The sequence below is a fragment of the Uloborus diversus genome, chromosome 9, assembly GCF_026930045.1.
Source record: "Uloborus diversus isolate 005 chromosome 9, Udiv.v.3.1, whole genome shotgun sequence".
NCBI lineage: Eukaryota > Metazoa > Arthropoda > Arachnida > Araneae > Uloboridae > Uloborus > Uloborus diversus.
The window spans coordinates 127,037,567-127,054,458 of record NC_072739.1 but is presented as its reverse complement, the minus strand read 5'-3'; the positions used below and the strand labels follow the sequence as shown (position 1 = coordinate 127,054,458).

General features: G+C 33.0%; 1 protein-coding gene across 1 annotated transcript in view; it reads right to left on the bottom strand.

Annotated features, from left to right (window-relative positions):
• The window catches only part of LOC129230479 (chromodomain-helicase-DNA-binding protein 7-like), a 171,608-nt gene that overhangs the window by 48,629 nt on the left and 106,087 nt on the right, over positions 1-16,892 (bottom strand). Inside the window, 5 exon segments of the mRNA XM_054864881.1 lie at positions 383-456; positions 7,611-7,735; positions 8,072-8,208; positions 8,915-9,017; positions 13,061-13,161. Of these exon segments, the coding sequence (XP_054720856.1) occupies positions 383-456; positions 7,611-7,735; positions 8,072-8,208; positions 8,915-9,017; positions 13,061-13,161 (540 nt within the window).

The following is a 16,892-nucleotide window of genomic DNA, read 5'->3' as shown; positions in this document are numbered from 1 at the left end:
TTGTACCAACAAAAACAGACTGCACCTTTATTTAATGCAGGTAATGTATTCACAGTTTTTTAGCTTCAAAATTGACACATGACATATATATGGATGGTATATACGAACATAAGAGTAAACACCGTCCACATGTTCCTCTTTGAGAAATAATCGAAACATTTTTTGAGAGTAACATTTTTGAGCATAAAATTATGTGGAATAAGGGAAGGGAGCTTATATTTGATACTTGTGAAAATATGTACAATTCAATTCCTATTAAGTTTCTTGAAGTACTATACATTTAAGCAATAAAAATGGCAATTTTTCCTTTCATTAGATTTTGTATTACAAGCTCCTACTCAAATAGATATATTTGCAAACATTTAAACAGAAAAGCAATTACCTCTGCTGTAGTTCCCTCTTTTTAAGTTCTCTTTCTCGAATAGCAGCTTCAAACTTCTCTCTTCGTTCAATTTTCTGAAAGAGAGAAAGAGAACATACATTAGATTAAAAGCACTGTTGAATGTATTAAAATGCTTCGTCAGTATACTATTTTATAAAACTTGCAACACAAGATAAGCTATCAAAAATTACAGACATGTCACTGATTAATTATGCTGTCCAATGAATCACTAGCATGTATCTTATACTTTTTCTGTCACAATTCTTTAAATACCAATGAGTTTAGTAAACCTCAACACATTTGAGCATGCTTCATTATTTGAGCATTTTCTAGACAATCTCAAACTCAAAAACTTGAAACAACTGAAATAAAAGTAGTTTTATAGAAGCTTAAGGGTAAATTAGTTTATTACCAGAGCTATGCATTAGAAAATCCATGTAGGTGATTTCTGCAAACACCAAAACAGTTCACAAGTCATGTATGTACAGCTTCTAGGATCATCAATTGGTGAACATACTTCCCGAAAATTAAAGTGTTTGAAATGTCTCCAAATATGTAATTAACTGTAGGAATGTGTAGTAAAATGAAAATATTCTTTTTCAGAAAAAGCATTATAACAATTGTTAGGTTTGTCTTCTTGCTAGATTCTTACACATTGAATTGATTAAAGCAGCATGCAAACCTTTGTCATCCGCACAGTTCTCAAATAATTATACTTAGCTGTGAGTAGTTCAGGCTAAGAACAATATGTTTTTAGGATGCTGATCAAATAAATATATTACAAAACGAGTATTTATGATTCATAGGATGAGAAGAATATCTATGAGGGGGTAAAAAGTGATAAACAAGCTTCAAAATTAGAATTTATGCTGTTTTGCACAAGCAGAATGGATGCAAGGAACTATTAAATTCAAAAAATGAAAATTAAAAAAAAAGAAATTAATAACCAGTATCCAGCAATCATTTGAATTTTGACGCTGTGAATTCAAATTATGTTTTTGTTGGCCGAGAGACCAACTTGGTGGAATGATTGGTCCGGGAGAAATGAAAAATGGACACTCATTTTTAAATTAAATAACAATTTATTCAAAACTAGTGTGAAAATGTAAATAGGAAAAACAATTAAACATTTATAAAAATCGCATCCCCTATTAACAATTCAAGTAAAACAATACTCCCAACAAACAAACATCACAGAGAAATACCACAAGATTCAAGATTGCATTACTTAAAAGCATCAGTTCTAAAACGTTCCCAATATTCTTAAAAAATTCACCCCACACAATGCCACAATGATGGTAACTGTCTAGAAAACTATTTTGAAAAGTTCATACCACTGGCAGTCCATACTCTAAAACTTGGCACACAAAACACGAAGGTAACATCCATCTGTCAGATGTTCAGACAAGTTGAAAACGTCCACTCGTGACTGAATGACCAAATCCATGGTCATTCAATCCTAGGCGTACCCATGCCACAGAAGAGGCAGCACAGGAAATTATTTAACCGGCTTCAGGCAAAACAGGAATCATCCAGTAGCAGAGCATGCCTCACCGTATACTGAATTCAGTCCAGCCCGACCGGCTCCGTAATTGGGTATATGCTAGACAAACCTTCCCGCCCTGTTAGGCCTAATTCTTAAAACATCAACTCTTCAAATTTAAATTCCTTATTAAACTTCTTTCGAAACTGTAAGGGTACTGCTTTAGAACTTCCTGCACTTTTAGCAGGCAAACAAATCTTGTTATCACATATCTCAAGAAAAACTTCCAGGTCCTCTGAGTGGATAAATCAATCTATTGAGCCCACATGCTCACATCAAAACACACCGTCTGTAGAATAGAACCAAATGATAAGAGATTGATTGATTGATTGACTTGCTATTTTTAAGCAGTCTCCATTACTCCCTACGCAACAACGTGACATCATCAAAATTTGCATATGTTACATCTCATAGCAACTCAACTCAGTTAACCTTTAAACTGCTACAATTTTTAAATTTACTTACTGCGATGCTATCAGCAAAAAGCTCCTCAACTTTCACCGTGATGGGCAAAACATGTGATCAACTTGTTGGGTGTTTAGACTTTTTTTGCTTGCTTGCCGGTTATTTATGATTTAGGACATTTAAAACGGGAATCTTTTTTTTTTGGACAGTTTGAATTAAATAGGAAGTTTAAACATTTTAAAAACTTTCTAGCTTTATGAAATTGCTCCAAGAACATTAAAAAAATACACTTATGCCAACAGGTTTTCACCGTCACGAATTGCGATAGGATCCTACTTGTTGATTTTCTTGTTTCTACAAATGGAATAGAATAGAAATGGTAAAGAAATTTGCATCCGTCATATCATGACTTGTGATTTTCTAGAATAGGTAATGTAGAGCATATGCATAAAAAAAGAAACGGCGATCAGGATGCAGTAATAAAAATTTCATGGTCGATATCCACCAGTACACTTATCACAAAGATTATTTACAGCATATGACATTATGTATTTCTATTTCTTGTCAAACTTAAATGATGGGAATTTGTTTACTGGAAAATTTGTATTTAGTTTTGATTTTTAAAATGTTGATGTTTTTCCTTAAAAAAATGGGGAGATTACATCCTCTCATCCTTGGGAGACGTAATCTTACATCCCTCCCCCTTTGGCCTTTTTAAAAATAAAATCTGCTTAAGTTAAGCCTTGAATGATCACTAACAATTTGCAGCCACAGAGACGAACATTTGTCCTCTTAAGGGAGTATTCTAGTCTAGAAATTCAAAAAGAATGATTTTTTACTTCCTTTTACAAAAAAGGAAGTATTGTATTCGTGAAAAAAAAATTCACTCAAAATTCAGCCTTTATTTCCATTTTGCTCACACCCGAATAAATGTCGAGTATTTTTTCAACCCGACCACACGCGGATAAGTGCCTAAGAATGTATAAGTACCCGAAATATCCATTTTGACATTCCCCCAAGTTAATTACAACGACTTTTCGCGTGACGTCCGTATGTATGTATGTCACATAACTGAAGAACGGTATGTCCTAGAAAGTTGAAACTTGGTACATAGACTCCTAGTGGGGTCTTAGTTGTGCACCTCCCCTTTTGGTTGCATTCGGGTGTTTCTAAAGGGATTTTTTGTCCCTTTTTTGGAGGGAAATCATTGTTCATTTCAATGTAAACTCAAGTGGTGTTATAATTTGGCGATATATTGCCAGTCTCTTGGTTGCCAAGTTTTGTCGCCAACTTGGCGACAAATTTGGCGATTTTTTTTTTAAAATTTTAAATCTGTTTCAATTTGGAAACTGTTGATGATATTTAGAGAGTAAACTATTGATTCATACGTATGTATGTATGTGCGTATGTAGTCCTAGAAAGTTGAAATTTGGTTCGTAGACTTCTAGTGGGGTCTAGTTGTGCACCTCCCTTTTTGGTTGCATTTGAATGTTCCAAAAGGGGTCTTTTACACCTTTTTGGGGGGAAATAAATGTTAATTTCAACGCAAACTCAAGGGGTGATATAATTTATGGAAACACTTGGCAATATATCGCCAAGCTTTTGGTTCGCAAGTTTTTCGCCAACTTGGCGACAAATTTGGCAATTTTTTTATAAATCTGGTTCCATTTGGCCATTGCTGGTGATATTTAAAGAGTTAACTATTGAATCACATTAAAATTGCCAATAATGGAGAAATAACTTTAAATTGGTATAAAAGGAAGTCATGTGATGCACACATCAGCTTGTTTTCCTTTATATTCTCAAATTTTAGACCTTTAAGAATAAGTTTCTAAGATGATTTATGGAAATTCAAATTATTTCAGGAAATAGTTAATTTTGTTAAAATAAACCCTTTGACTGAAATGAGACTGCAAACTTGAAACTTGTTTTTCTCGAAACTATTTTTTTCGATACGGTTGACAAGATATGTCCAGTTCTACTGCACTGATTTACTTGAAATTTGATACAGACTTTCTTAATACTATCAAAACTGTTTCCACATAGGGATTTTCGTAATTTTAGATATTTATTGCTTTTAAAAATATATAAAGTTCAAAAAGAAGCCAAAAAATGAATTTTTTTAAAAAAAAAGACGCCATTTTGTGAAAAATTTTTTTCTTCAAATCAGCTATGTGCAGACAATTCTGCATCCTTGTTTAGTAAGAATTAACCTTAACTTCACGTTTTGGATCACCTGGAAGATTGGAATCAAGTCAACCAGGCGACCCTCCTTTTTTTTAGAGTCCCCACTTTGCCAGACTCCTCCAAATACAATTTTGAATTGTTTTTCAACTAGTATGCATTTTTATACTTTAAAAGTATTAATAAAAATCTGATAAAAATGGATAGTGAAAATATTTTTTTTTTTTTTTGTATTACCCCGCAAAATCACCTTAAAATCAAGCATCTAGACTAGAATACCCCCTTAATCTATATTAATATTATAAAGAGAGGGCAGATTTTTGTGTGTTTATATGTTCGAGGTAATCTCTGGAACCCCTGCACCTATTTGAAAAATTCCTTCACTATATGAAAGTTGCTGCCTTACTGAGTGACATAGGCTATAATTCAAAAAAAATCTGATAAATAGTTCTTCTTTATTCCAATTTAGGCCCAAATTTCACATAAATTCCCGAATATGGGAGTGAAAAATTACTTGCACATATTACAGGGGTGATTGTGAGTTCATCAAAAAATACCTGAAAGTTTCAAAGCGAGAACGAGGGGGGGGGGGGAAATATTTGGCCCCTATTACTTAAGTGCACTTATGCCATAGTATTAAATAGTTCAATAGTCAGAGTCAAAATAGTGTGTGTACATTTGATTAAAATTTTAATGGGTTACAAAGTTACTTTTGAGCTGGTGTTATACAAAATTATCTTGACATTTGTCCATCTTAAGGGATAGGTGTCCATCTTAAGGCTCTTGCAGGTATATTTAATGAGTATTATATAATTTTTAAAAGATTGCGGAGGTAGGGAGATAAAAGCATAACAAAAAAAAACATAATTCCGGTATTTTCAGACATAAAAATACCGGAAATACGTCCGAAAATACCGGAAATTCGGTAAAATACCGGAACACAATCACCCCTGATATTAATATTATATATCCTTGAAAAGGGTACAATATTCCGCGTTATAAACAATTTGTTTCAATGTGCAAACTTAATTACGGTGGGAGTAATTTATGTTTTTAGTTCGAACCTTTTTATTCTTAGCTGAAATTTAGGCACTACTTTCTTCATTAAATCTATCAATTAAAAGTGAAGGAATTGTTAAAGTTTTCTTTTTGACGCCATTGGAAAAAGCAACATTCTTTACTCCCGATCTTTCTCGACATATGGTCGAAAAACTTAGCTTCCATCTTCAAAGGAAAAAATGTTACAAGCGTTTTTAAATAAAGTTTGAAAAATGTCATTTTGATTCATGTTGTCAACCATTTTATTTTCGCATTTCCATGGTTACGCTTTTTGAACTTATTTTGCATCTGATTTCTTAAACTTATTTTATTTCGTGTTTCCATGGTTACGCTTTTAAAATCCATCTTTTGCATTTTAATTTCTTAAAAGTGTTTTAATACCTGTCATCATTGTTTGGAAGGGTAATTTGGCATGTTCTTTTTTTCTTTTATTTAAGTCTGATTGTTTAATATGTGTCACTTGAAACAATTTTTATTTTCAAACTTAACCAGGCAAAACCGGGCAGCACAGCTCTTAACATATAAAGATTTGAAAGTTACGGTTAATGTGATTTTATACTTTTTTGTTTGTTTGGCAAAACAGTCATTTCGAAAGAAAAAACATCCGCTTCACTCGAAAAAGGGCTGGGTTCTGGTATCGTGTGATACCCTTTATTATTATTTTCTCATTACTTACTTGACACTTTATACTGAAGCATTTAATATTTACTGAATGAAATACGTTTAAATGAAGTTTCTGTACTTACTGTGCATATTGTTTGGCATCTCTTGTTTGACACAACCCTTAGCAAAACTATCAATGCAATAGAAGCTTGCACTAGTTGCCACTTGGGGGCGCTCTGTTAGCGTTTTCCTTATTGGATGAATGGGGGGCATTTCTGCTGACCAATCAGGATAAAACACATGCACTGAAACGTGTATTTAAGATTGCATGTTTGATGCATCTTGGCTTTTGGATCTTTAAGTTTGTATCAGCCATGTTGTATTAGTTAGGGGTGCTTGGTAATTTAAGTAACAGTTCCATAAGGATGTTTTTTGTATAAATTTCAACTTGGTCAAGATAAGTTTTCATAGCTGGTAAAAGATTGTTGATAGTTTATGTTTCACAGGGCCTTGATATAGTGTGAGAGGGTTAGGTGAGATAAATAAGTTTTTTTTCAATTGGTTTTTAACTAAAGCCTAATTAGCCAAAGGTTAATGTTGTTGGTGAAATATTATTTAACTGATTTTAGGGTGGTTGTATATACTTGTTAGTCTAAATAAATGTGTTTATTTTAGATGATTGAATCTGTATTAATTGGTAAAACATCTGAAGGGTTTATTTTTTTCTGACGATAATTTTTGAATGTTCCACAGAATGTTTTTTTTTTTTTTCATTAAGGCTTATGGATTATGATAACGTGATTGCTGGGTCAGTTTGGCGATAAACAATAGAGTTGCGGAATTATTTTTACACTTAAAAGATATTATTTGATGTCTTTTTTTGTTTAATTGGCGAAATACTTTAAATGGCAGCAAAAACTGCTTCACTCGCTAAATAAGAGTTTTAAAGCAATTTTGTAAATCTAATTTAATGATTTGACGAAAAGTTTTATATTCCAAAGAAACTTTAATGGTTTTTTTTTTTTTTTTGAAAAGGTGTGTATGCATTTTATACAAAGAAACATGATAATTTCACATCAGAGGGGAGAGAGCGTCAATTTTTTTTATTTAATGGACATCCATTAAATTTTTAGCACGGGCATCGCTGTGCAGGTACTGCTAGTAAATATTAAAGCAACAAGTTAAATTTGTTCTCGTCATCATGGCAATCTGAAAAAGCAGAGCAACATCATCTTTCGTCAAGTGAGAATAACAAGCAATTTGTTGATTGCTCAAAAAGGTCTATGTCCGACTGATCTTGCTGCATAAGAATGAGACCTCCACGTTCTTACTGCCATTTGTTTCATCTCATAAAAGTTGGCAGGCAGAATATTATCTCTTGTACAACGATTTGATGACGCAGACAAGATTAAACTGAAATGAATAAATACTAACACGAGCCTTTTGAGCGTTCCTGATTTCAAGCTTTTTGTTATTCCTCTGAAATGCTGTTACTAATCTTCTTACTCTGGTGTTGACATCCGTTACTGAAGGAAAGTGGATCATTCCCATCTCGAACGCTAAAAAAAAGAAATTTAATTAGTTTTTCCGGATCTTAAAATATTTATCACACACAGTTTGTCAAAATAGGTTCATAGATTTGAGAGAGAAAAAATTAAAAGTCCAGTTTTTTTTCAATACATTACTCTCCCTTAAAATTAGGAAATCACAAATTGATTGAATTTAAAAGAAAGGTGAAAATGTTCAGTGTGGATGCTTAACTACATGAAATGAAAGTCAAATAGGCAAGAATTTAAGATGACAATGATGAAATGCATAAAGGGTCGAACAGAGGGGTCTGATTCTTTATTAAGAAAAAAATATAGAAATGTACAATAAGAAAAAGATTTTAGTACCATGTTGCATCATGTTGTAACTGCTAGGAAGCATGTGCTTCGGAGGTTCATTTTCGCTGTTGGGAGATAATGGCTCCATTTCATCGTCTTTATCCTTTTGTACTGAAGGATCTTCCATTTCATCTTCATTGGTAATTCTTTAAGAAAATAATTATATATATATATATATATATATTGAATATACAAGGTCAGACAATCCTTAAAAAAATGAGCAAAAATAATAAGATTGGAATAACATTATGAATAGAAATTTTGGCTTTATTTTTGTGAATAGGACTGTGTTGTATTTGTAATTTAAAATAAAAGTTAATTAAATATTATACAGGGAAACAAATTTTTTAAAAAATTCTGACAAGTTAAGAGTTTTGAGTTGTTTTAAAGTAAACTAGGCATGCCCTTTTCAAACCTGTAGTTAATTTTCTTTTACCAGGTTAGGCTTTCTCCTTGACACCTTATGTGAATGTGAGCAGTTGCCACAGTAGATACTGTTCTCCTAGTACCTGGTATAAACCTTTTTAAACTGAAATAAAATGTTTCCCGAAATATTAGTTTTATTTGTGAAAAGCTTTATTATTATCCCTTATTTATTTATTAATTGTGTACGCAATGTACGTAACTGTTGCTTACCTAAAAAAAAATTTCTTTTGCTCTACATTTTTAAAAAATTTCTAACATTTTGTGAACTGGTTGCTTCAAGACCCGTGTAGCTTAAAAACTTCACATGATAAACTAAAACCAAGGTTGTTTTTGAACTTAGAGGATATTTGTACATCGAAAAACAAATCCCAGATATAAGACGAGTTATTAGAGTGCAAAAAAAAAAGGAAAGTTAGGTATACATACACATTATTTAGCTCTGCTAGCAATGCTGCACCATCTGGAGGTCCACAACGGGATAGGAAACAAAGGGTTGGATCTTGTCGCATAAGATTGTAGCGTTCAAAACCTTCAATTAAAAAACATATTTTATTTATAAAACAATATTATTATCATCATGCTATTCATATACTTAAGAAAACTGGTGAAGGATTTTGAACACTCTACTTTTCCATTTCTATAAACATAGCTTGTTGCAATTACAGTTTAAAAATACATATATTTCCAACAGCAAAAGACTCTTAGTACAGGGGTGAATTGTCAACGAATGCCAGTGAGAAATAATCAAGTCCTGAGTTGTAACCAGTTCTACATGAAGTCAGTGATCATCAAGATTGCAATATATTTGTCTAGTATTTTGTAGGAGTATCTAGTATATTAATCTGGAATAATGTAAGAAAAAATGACACACAGCTTGGTATAGTCCAAATGTGAAAAGGTGGCACCTGTCAATTATTTCAGAAACAGGTCAGTGTTCCTTAAAATGGGTTTGACATTTTGGCAAATACTTCAGAGGAAAAAAAAATGTTAAAACAGTCAAAGATAACAAAGAAAACTTTCACACCGTTAACAAATAGGCTACTAAAACTGAGATGACAGAGTCGTGAACCATTTGAAGTTTAATGTCTGTCAATTTATTTCAATTAAATATATACCCTGAGTGAGAGAATTTAGTTTTCAATTTATCGTTTGATAATTGAAGTTTGTTGTTGTTTAAAGAGTAACATATGTAATTTTCATAATTATTACTTGAGAGTTTTAGAACGAGTTGAATTTTAAAAATGTACTCAGAATATATTTTCATTATGGAATGTTTTATAGTCCAAATGTTTACGTAGCTGAACTCCTTTGGTTATTGAAAGAGTAAAAATGACATGCTTTGCATTTTTTATTGCAACCCTACTTTTGACACTCTGCTCTTCAATTTTCATGAAAATGGTTGCTTCTGAAATAAGCTATGACCAAGCGTCATTTCCTGAGAGTCAGACTTTATTAATATCATCAAATGTAAAAAAAATTAAGCACCTATATTAAACTTTTAAAGAACACATGTGGCAGTGAGAAGCAAAGGGATGCAAGTGGCAAAATTAAAAAGTGGCAAAATTAAAAATTTGGAGATAACCAATACAAATGGTAGGTGAAGCTCTCCACTGTTTTGGGGCAAGAGGTAGTACTAGTAGCCCTGGTAGATGTTGCTATACAGCATGATTTAGAAAAACTTTCCAATGAAAGTCTACCTAGGAGCCAATCTTTAAACGTGTTTCACTCAAAACTTGAAAACGTCCACTTACATCCCCTTGCTTCTCACATCCTCATATGAATTACTTTTAAGGATCCTTAATCATCAAAAACTATAGTAAAGCACTTTAAAGCATTTCATAAATGTCTTTTTAAACCTGGTAATTGAAGCTTATGTTACCTCAAGCAAGAATGTTTTAGTTTGAATAAGTGTTAATAACTTTTCAAGTTCTGAAATTCAAAATTTAAAAGGAAAAAATAATTAATAATTAGAACAATGACAGAAAAATGAAGTGTTACTTTCAAAATTCTTCCATTTTGTTTATCCTCAGTTATTTTCTAAAATAATCTTTATTTTTATCAACATTTCAGCAGCATTAAAATTAAGAACTTGAGGAGTTGTATCAAAACATATTTTTTTACGAAACTTGACCAGAATTTGGCTGGGACCAGAGTTTGAAAGAGATACAAACACAATGGGGAAATATAAAGCACATAGCACATTCAAGTAAAGTCACTAGTTGTGAATCAACCCATGTTCATTGTTTATTGCCAAGCTGAGAATTAACATACTTGAGTTATAAATTCCACTTATATATAAATTGGTCCCTAATTTCTTCAGCAAAATGTGAGGAGGGGGGATGAAACTTTTGTGAATAATGTATTAAGTCACATTTCTCCAAAGATTTTTATTTTAATTGTAATTAATCGTCACGGATAAGCATGGAAACAGAAGATGGAAAACTAATTAATCATTCTCAATTAACTTGGCTTTATGAGTATTCAGAATATAAGCAATTACAGTGAAACTTCTCCGAAGCAATCATAAAAAAAAAGTGGTCATTAATGAGGGTTGGTTGCTCTCAGAGGTAGTTTTTGAATAATAACAACATTACAAATAATTTATTTTCAGCTTACTAAGAACAATATGATAAGAATATATTTAAATTGAGAAACTATAATTTTCTTTTAAATTTGTAACATAAAACATATTTCTTACTGTGATAATGCATATCACATTTTTTATCCATTTACATTTTTCCCATGTTTTCGGTCATTTTGATCGTTTTCTTCCCCCATTTGGTTGTTTTTTTATTTTCCTGTGCATTCCACGTTTTCCCCCGCGTTCCCCGTTAAATTTCGCGCACTTTAGGATATCAAATATGTGACTTATTCACTTTTCCCATCGTTTAGCTTTTCGACAATTTTTCATGCGTCAATCCGATTTTTTGCATCTTCTTGTCGGCCATTAAAATGGCGTAGCGTCCCCTTCCCTTCGTTGTTTGGGCGCCAAACGCACTCATTGGTTCCCGCGCATCGCCGCGTACCCGGATCTGATTGCTCATTTGCCGATTCATTTTTCCACCCCACTTCACTCTGCTTGCTGCTTCCAGTGCAACCGGACGTGCATCTCGTTGCTCCGCTTTTGTCCAACGATGGCGATGAAGGAGCATCAGTGCGCGGCGTCAGGGGACGGCCGTTGCTCTCCGCGATATGGTTAATGACCTCAAGATGAGGTGAAAGTTTTATTTTTGTTATATATGTTTTAAATCATAATAATCAAGACCGTTATACTTCGTCGCAGCCGAAGATGAGAGCATAGAAGATCCATCACCCGTTTGTATGATGGCGTCCGATGGCGGCACGCAGAGTGCACCTGAATCGTTCCCTTAAGTAACTACCCTTTCGATGATCAACATAGCATGAGGTGACGACATGGATCCGCAATTACCCCGATTCATTTTTAAGTGGGTGACGATCTCAACATTGTCACCATGGAGATTACAGCCATCGCCATTTTTGTCTCAACGTACATTGGCCTGCAACGGACATATTTAAACATGAGCCATCCCTGAATTACACCCCACCATCTTCATATTGAACTGTCCGTCCTCCGTCCATTTCAATTCGAGTATTTCACCACCCTCCGTGTGAACTCTGTTTTTTTTTTTGATCTTTAACGAACTTAGCAAACGCCAGCTCCGCCTTTTTTTTGAACTCTTAAGTCTGTATTCTTCGCATTCGTGTTTTTTTTTACTAAGTGAGAAATGTTCTGGTGATCACCATGCCTAATGCCTGTCTTCGTGTCTGCTTAGAAGTTAACATAGAATAAAGAACGTATGGTAATGAATTTTGTCCTTACTATCGTCTACAAACACACAACCCCTGGGTAAGTCTTTTAAATTTGTTCTTTGGCATTCAAGGCAGTCGTTGATCTGTGGTTATGCGCGGCTGCGATGCTTCCACTTCCACGGCCTAAAATAGTTATCTTTTTGGTTTTCGAATAACTTTGCAAAATTAATCGCGCGCATCATGACACTTACATTCTTTCCCCATTTAAAAACTAATTCGGAGCCTGCATCAGTTTCTTAGTTTTCTGAAATGACTTTTGTATTTAGTTAAGCTTTTAGCCCCATAAAAACACCAAAAGAATCGGCTTGAAACCCACAGAAGAATAGATTTTGCCCCTTCCTTCTCCACTTTTAGAAGCAAGTGATGAGTGTGCAAAATAAATGTTCTCTTACTTTTCTTTCATTATCTCTCTTTTATTTTTCTCCAACCGATAATTCCTTCATCTATTGGTCCCGAATTTTCCCATCTACCGGTCACTGTAAGAGGTTTTGATGGTCTCTCCTACAGAGTTTTTAACATTAAGTAGATAGGGGGGAAAACAGTGCTTTAGAAAACTGAGCATCAATAGAGCTCGCTATATAGGGCAGCTCATAGAACTATATATACATTTCAAAAAGCTTCAGTATCCAACTAAAATTTTAAAATGAAAAAAAAAAAAGATAAAACTCATTTCAACCAACAAATAAAAATGTTTGAACTTATAATCATCATCATAGGTTTCAATTCTTTACAAATACTTACCATGTTTATAGATGCCAAGCAGAAGGCTTTTATCTAGCTCTTGATCCCACCATGGTGTTGGAGGTTCCCCATCAGCAGGAGGAACAAATAGTGGTATATCACTGCAATTTAAAAAAAAAAAAGCCATTTGATTTTAGGAGAAACTGCATAAAACAAGTTAAAAAAGTAGTTAATATGTTACACAGTAACACTTTACTCTTAAAAGTTAATGCAACAATTTTCTGATTTAAAATGAAGGAATAAGGAGTTAAGAGAAAGAAGCAAAGTAAAAGAGAGAAAATGAGAATAAAAGTTTAAATGTACTTTGCTAATTTTATTTTTAAACCATACATAATTACTCTTCAAAATTACAAATTAAGGTGGTGGTCATGGCTTGATATGGTTGTGCTAAAAAAATTCTGAAAAAATGCCCACATTCAGGTGCAACTTGTAATATTTATGCCTTTGTTTTTTGTCTTCGGTCAAAGAGGAATTGAAGTCTGGCTAGTTTTGCTCCTCTGTCAAATGTGTTACTAACAACCCTTAAGCCATGTTTTAGCTTTTAAATGACATGGATTTTCACTCAACACATTTGAAACAGTACTTTAAAAAATCATTCTGATTTCAGATATTTTTAAAAAGTTCAAAGTGAAACAAAATAGTCATTTTCTTTCTTCAATAAATCCTAACTCCTTCAGATTGAGTTTCGCTTTAACATCCCTAACATCACAATCACCTCCATCAACTACTACTTCGGATCTTAATTCTCCAACCCTGTTTGTTTTGACCTTTTTTTTTTCAAAGTACCATGAAAAAATGAAAATGTAACTTGCTTTGATTTTAGACATCTCAGAGAATTTATTTCTTCGAAAGGAGCAACATCTTTGCCAATATTCCAGTATTCAAATCAAGGTTTTAAATATTGTAGGCCTTAGTGGTCCTAAAAGGGGTTTATGTGTATTAAACTAAGTTTCCATTTCTGGGACTAGATATCTTACTGTTGCTCTGAGGTGACGATATGGCCTTTGCCATTCATCTGATCTGATGGCACAGGTGCTCTGAAAGTATTGTCTGGTGGACGAAGATCTAGATAATTAAGTCAAGTTGATTGAGCTCTTTTAAATCATCCTTATAGCAGGGGCAAACCTCACTTGGCAGCCTTGTGAAGACTATGCAGATGCTAATCATAGCATTACAACACTGCCAGGTTAGGTTTGCCCCAACTATAGAAACTTAATTTTTGGACAGCACAAAAGAAAGCTTGAAAGGCCGTAGTCAGGTTTCTATGTTAAATCTGCCCTTGCGTTTTTTTCGACTCGCACTTGGAGGATCATTTTGGTGTCAAATAGAAATAATTTAGCCAAATTTTCAGCTCTTTATCTGAAACCACATTTGAGTTTTTCAAAAAAAAAAAAAAGTTTTTCGATTTAGTTTTTTTTTTCACAGTAAAATTCAAAATTAATGAATGGTAATTTTTTTCCTTATTCTTATGAATAAAATACATAAAAAAAATTTTATAGTCATAATTTTTAAACAAAAAGTCGATTTTTGTCGACGGCAATAAAATTTAAATATTTTTTTTTCAATGCTTTTCTGAAAAATGTCACTCACCATATTTTGTTAGAAAATTCTTTTTATACTCCTCTACCTCTACACTCAGGAATTGTTTCAAACTTTTTGAAGTGGTGGAATACTACGAGAAAATTAAAATGTAATATTTTTTTTCATAACTTTGTGTTAAAAAAATTTAAATTTTTATAGCCAAAAAAAAAAAAATCATTTGAACCAAGTAAGTAAAAAAATCATCTGCTCATTAAAAAAGAAAATGAAAAAAAAATTTAATTTCGAAAATACCATCTTATTAAAGAAAAAACAAAGAAAACCATAAATAAATGTACAATTTAGCATTGAGTAATATTTATTTAAAAGCTCTTTAATCTTTTTTTACACTTCTAATAACTTCATTAATGAGCTGTGTTAGTTTTTTTTATGGTTTTATGTTTTTTTCTCTGGTAAGATAAATTATGAGATTTTTTAATCAGCAGATGATTTTTTACTTAGTTCAAATATTTTTTTTTTTGGTAATAAAAAATATTTAAATTTGTTTAAATGCACAAAATTATGAAAAAAAAATCACTTATTAATTTTTTCATACTGTTCCACCACTTCAAAAAATTCAAAAAAAAAAAATTCCGGAGTGTAGAGGAGTATAAAAGACATTTTCTGACAAAATTTGGTGAGTGACACTTTTCAGAAAAGCATTGGAAAAAAAATTTAATTTTATTTCCATTGCCAAAAATCAGCTTTTTGTTTAAAAATCATGACTACAGTAATTTTTCATGTATTTTATTCCTAAGAATAAGAAGAAAAAATACCATTCATTAATTTTGAACTTTACTATGAAAAAAATTTTAAATTTAAAAAACAGGATTTTTTGAAAAACTTGAAAGTCATTTGAGATAAAGAGCTGAAAATTTGGTTAAATTATTTTTATTGGACAACCAAAATGATCCCCCAAGTGCGAGTCAAAAAAGCCGCAAGGACAGATTTAACATAGAAATCCTTCTACGGCCTTTGGTTTAAATTACTTTATTTCCAATATTTCTATCAGGCAAAAGCTCCTACTAAAACAAAACTCTTTAATTTATATTTAATGATATTTCTTCTTTGCCCTTGAAATTACTGTCTGCTGAGTCGGTACGATGTTTCTACTTAAAATTAATTTTTGTCGTTAAAAAAAAATTTCCCTATATACCTCGTAACCACTCCAGGTTTCTGGCATCACGGTGGCACAGTGGTTAGACCTTGGCCTCTTACACCCAAGATCATTGATGCAAACTCGGCTATAGCTGGTAGATTTCTTAGATGCAGAAAATTTTCCGTGTCCATACTGCAGGATTATGCGACATGTGAAAGCATGGCTGCACTTGATTCGCTTAAGTTTATAAGAGGTGACAATCACTGCAATTCATGGCAACGAAGAGAGCGCTGCAGGCCATCCCTGTTTTCCATTCGTACAATCAAAAGTCCATTGATTGGTAGATACACAGGATTGGGTTCAGCGCCTTTTACAGTCAAAATGGCCGACATGGCATTGATTGGTGGATACACAAGATTGGATGAAGCACCTCTTGCAGTCAAAATGGGCGATATATGAAGTTTCGCTTTTCTCGAATATTTCAAGAGCAGATCATCCTAAGCTACTAGTTGCATTGGTTTCACACAGAAAAGTCATAAATTGTCGAATCAAGTGCAGTCATGGTTAAAGATTCAGGGTGGGCATTCGTGACCAAATTGCAATACAAGAGCTATTTTACATTGCGACAACCCAGGTGCCTCCTGAGGTGTAAAAAATACTTCGTAATGGAATTCGCCAATAGTTGGACCACATAAAAGAATAGCTGTTGATGTTTGGGGAATGCACTTGGTTTGCAAATGGCGAGGAGCTATTATGAAGCCCTATTAGAAGGGCACAAACATCTCTTGGTTTTCCGAAGCTTTGACTGTGATGTCAGGATGAATAGTAAGTGGGAAGTATGCTTGTAAATTAGGAATTACTGCAACTTATTCACGTATTTCTTTATTGAAAAAGGGTTCAAAGAAAAGCTACTAGACTTGTAAGGGGGCATTCAGATTTCCAGACATAAAAGGTTTAAGCCTAAAGCAAATGAGAGTCAGAGAGCACATGATTCAGTTGCTTAAATTTTTCAAAGTGAAAGATGTTAATGGGAAAAAATTTTGCACGGAAAGCAGGATGAAGGATCATTGTTTTAAACTATTCAAATATTGGGCTAACCTGGAAATTAGGAAAAATTACTACTTTAGTAGGACGTAGGCACTTGGAGCAGTTTAC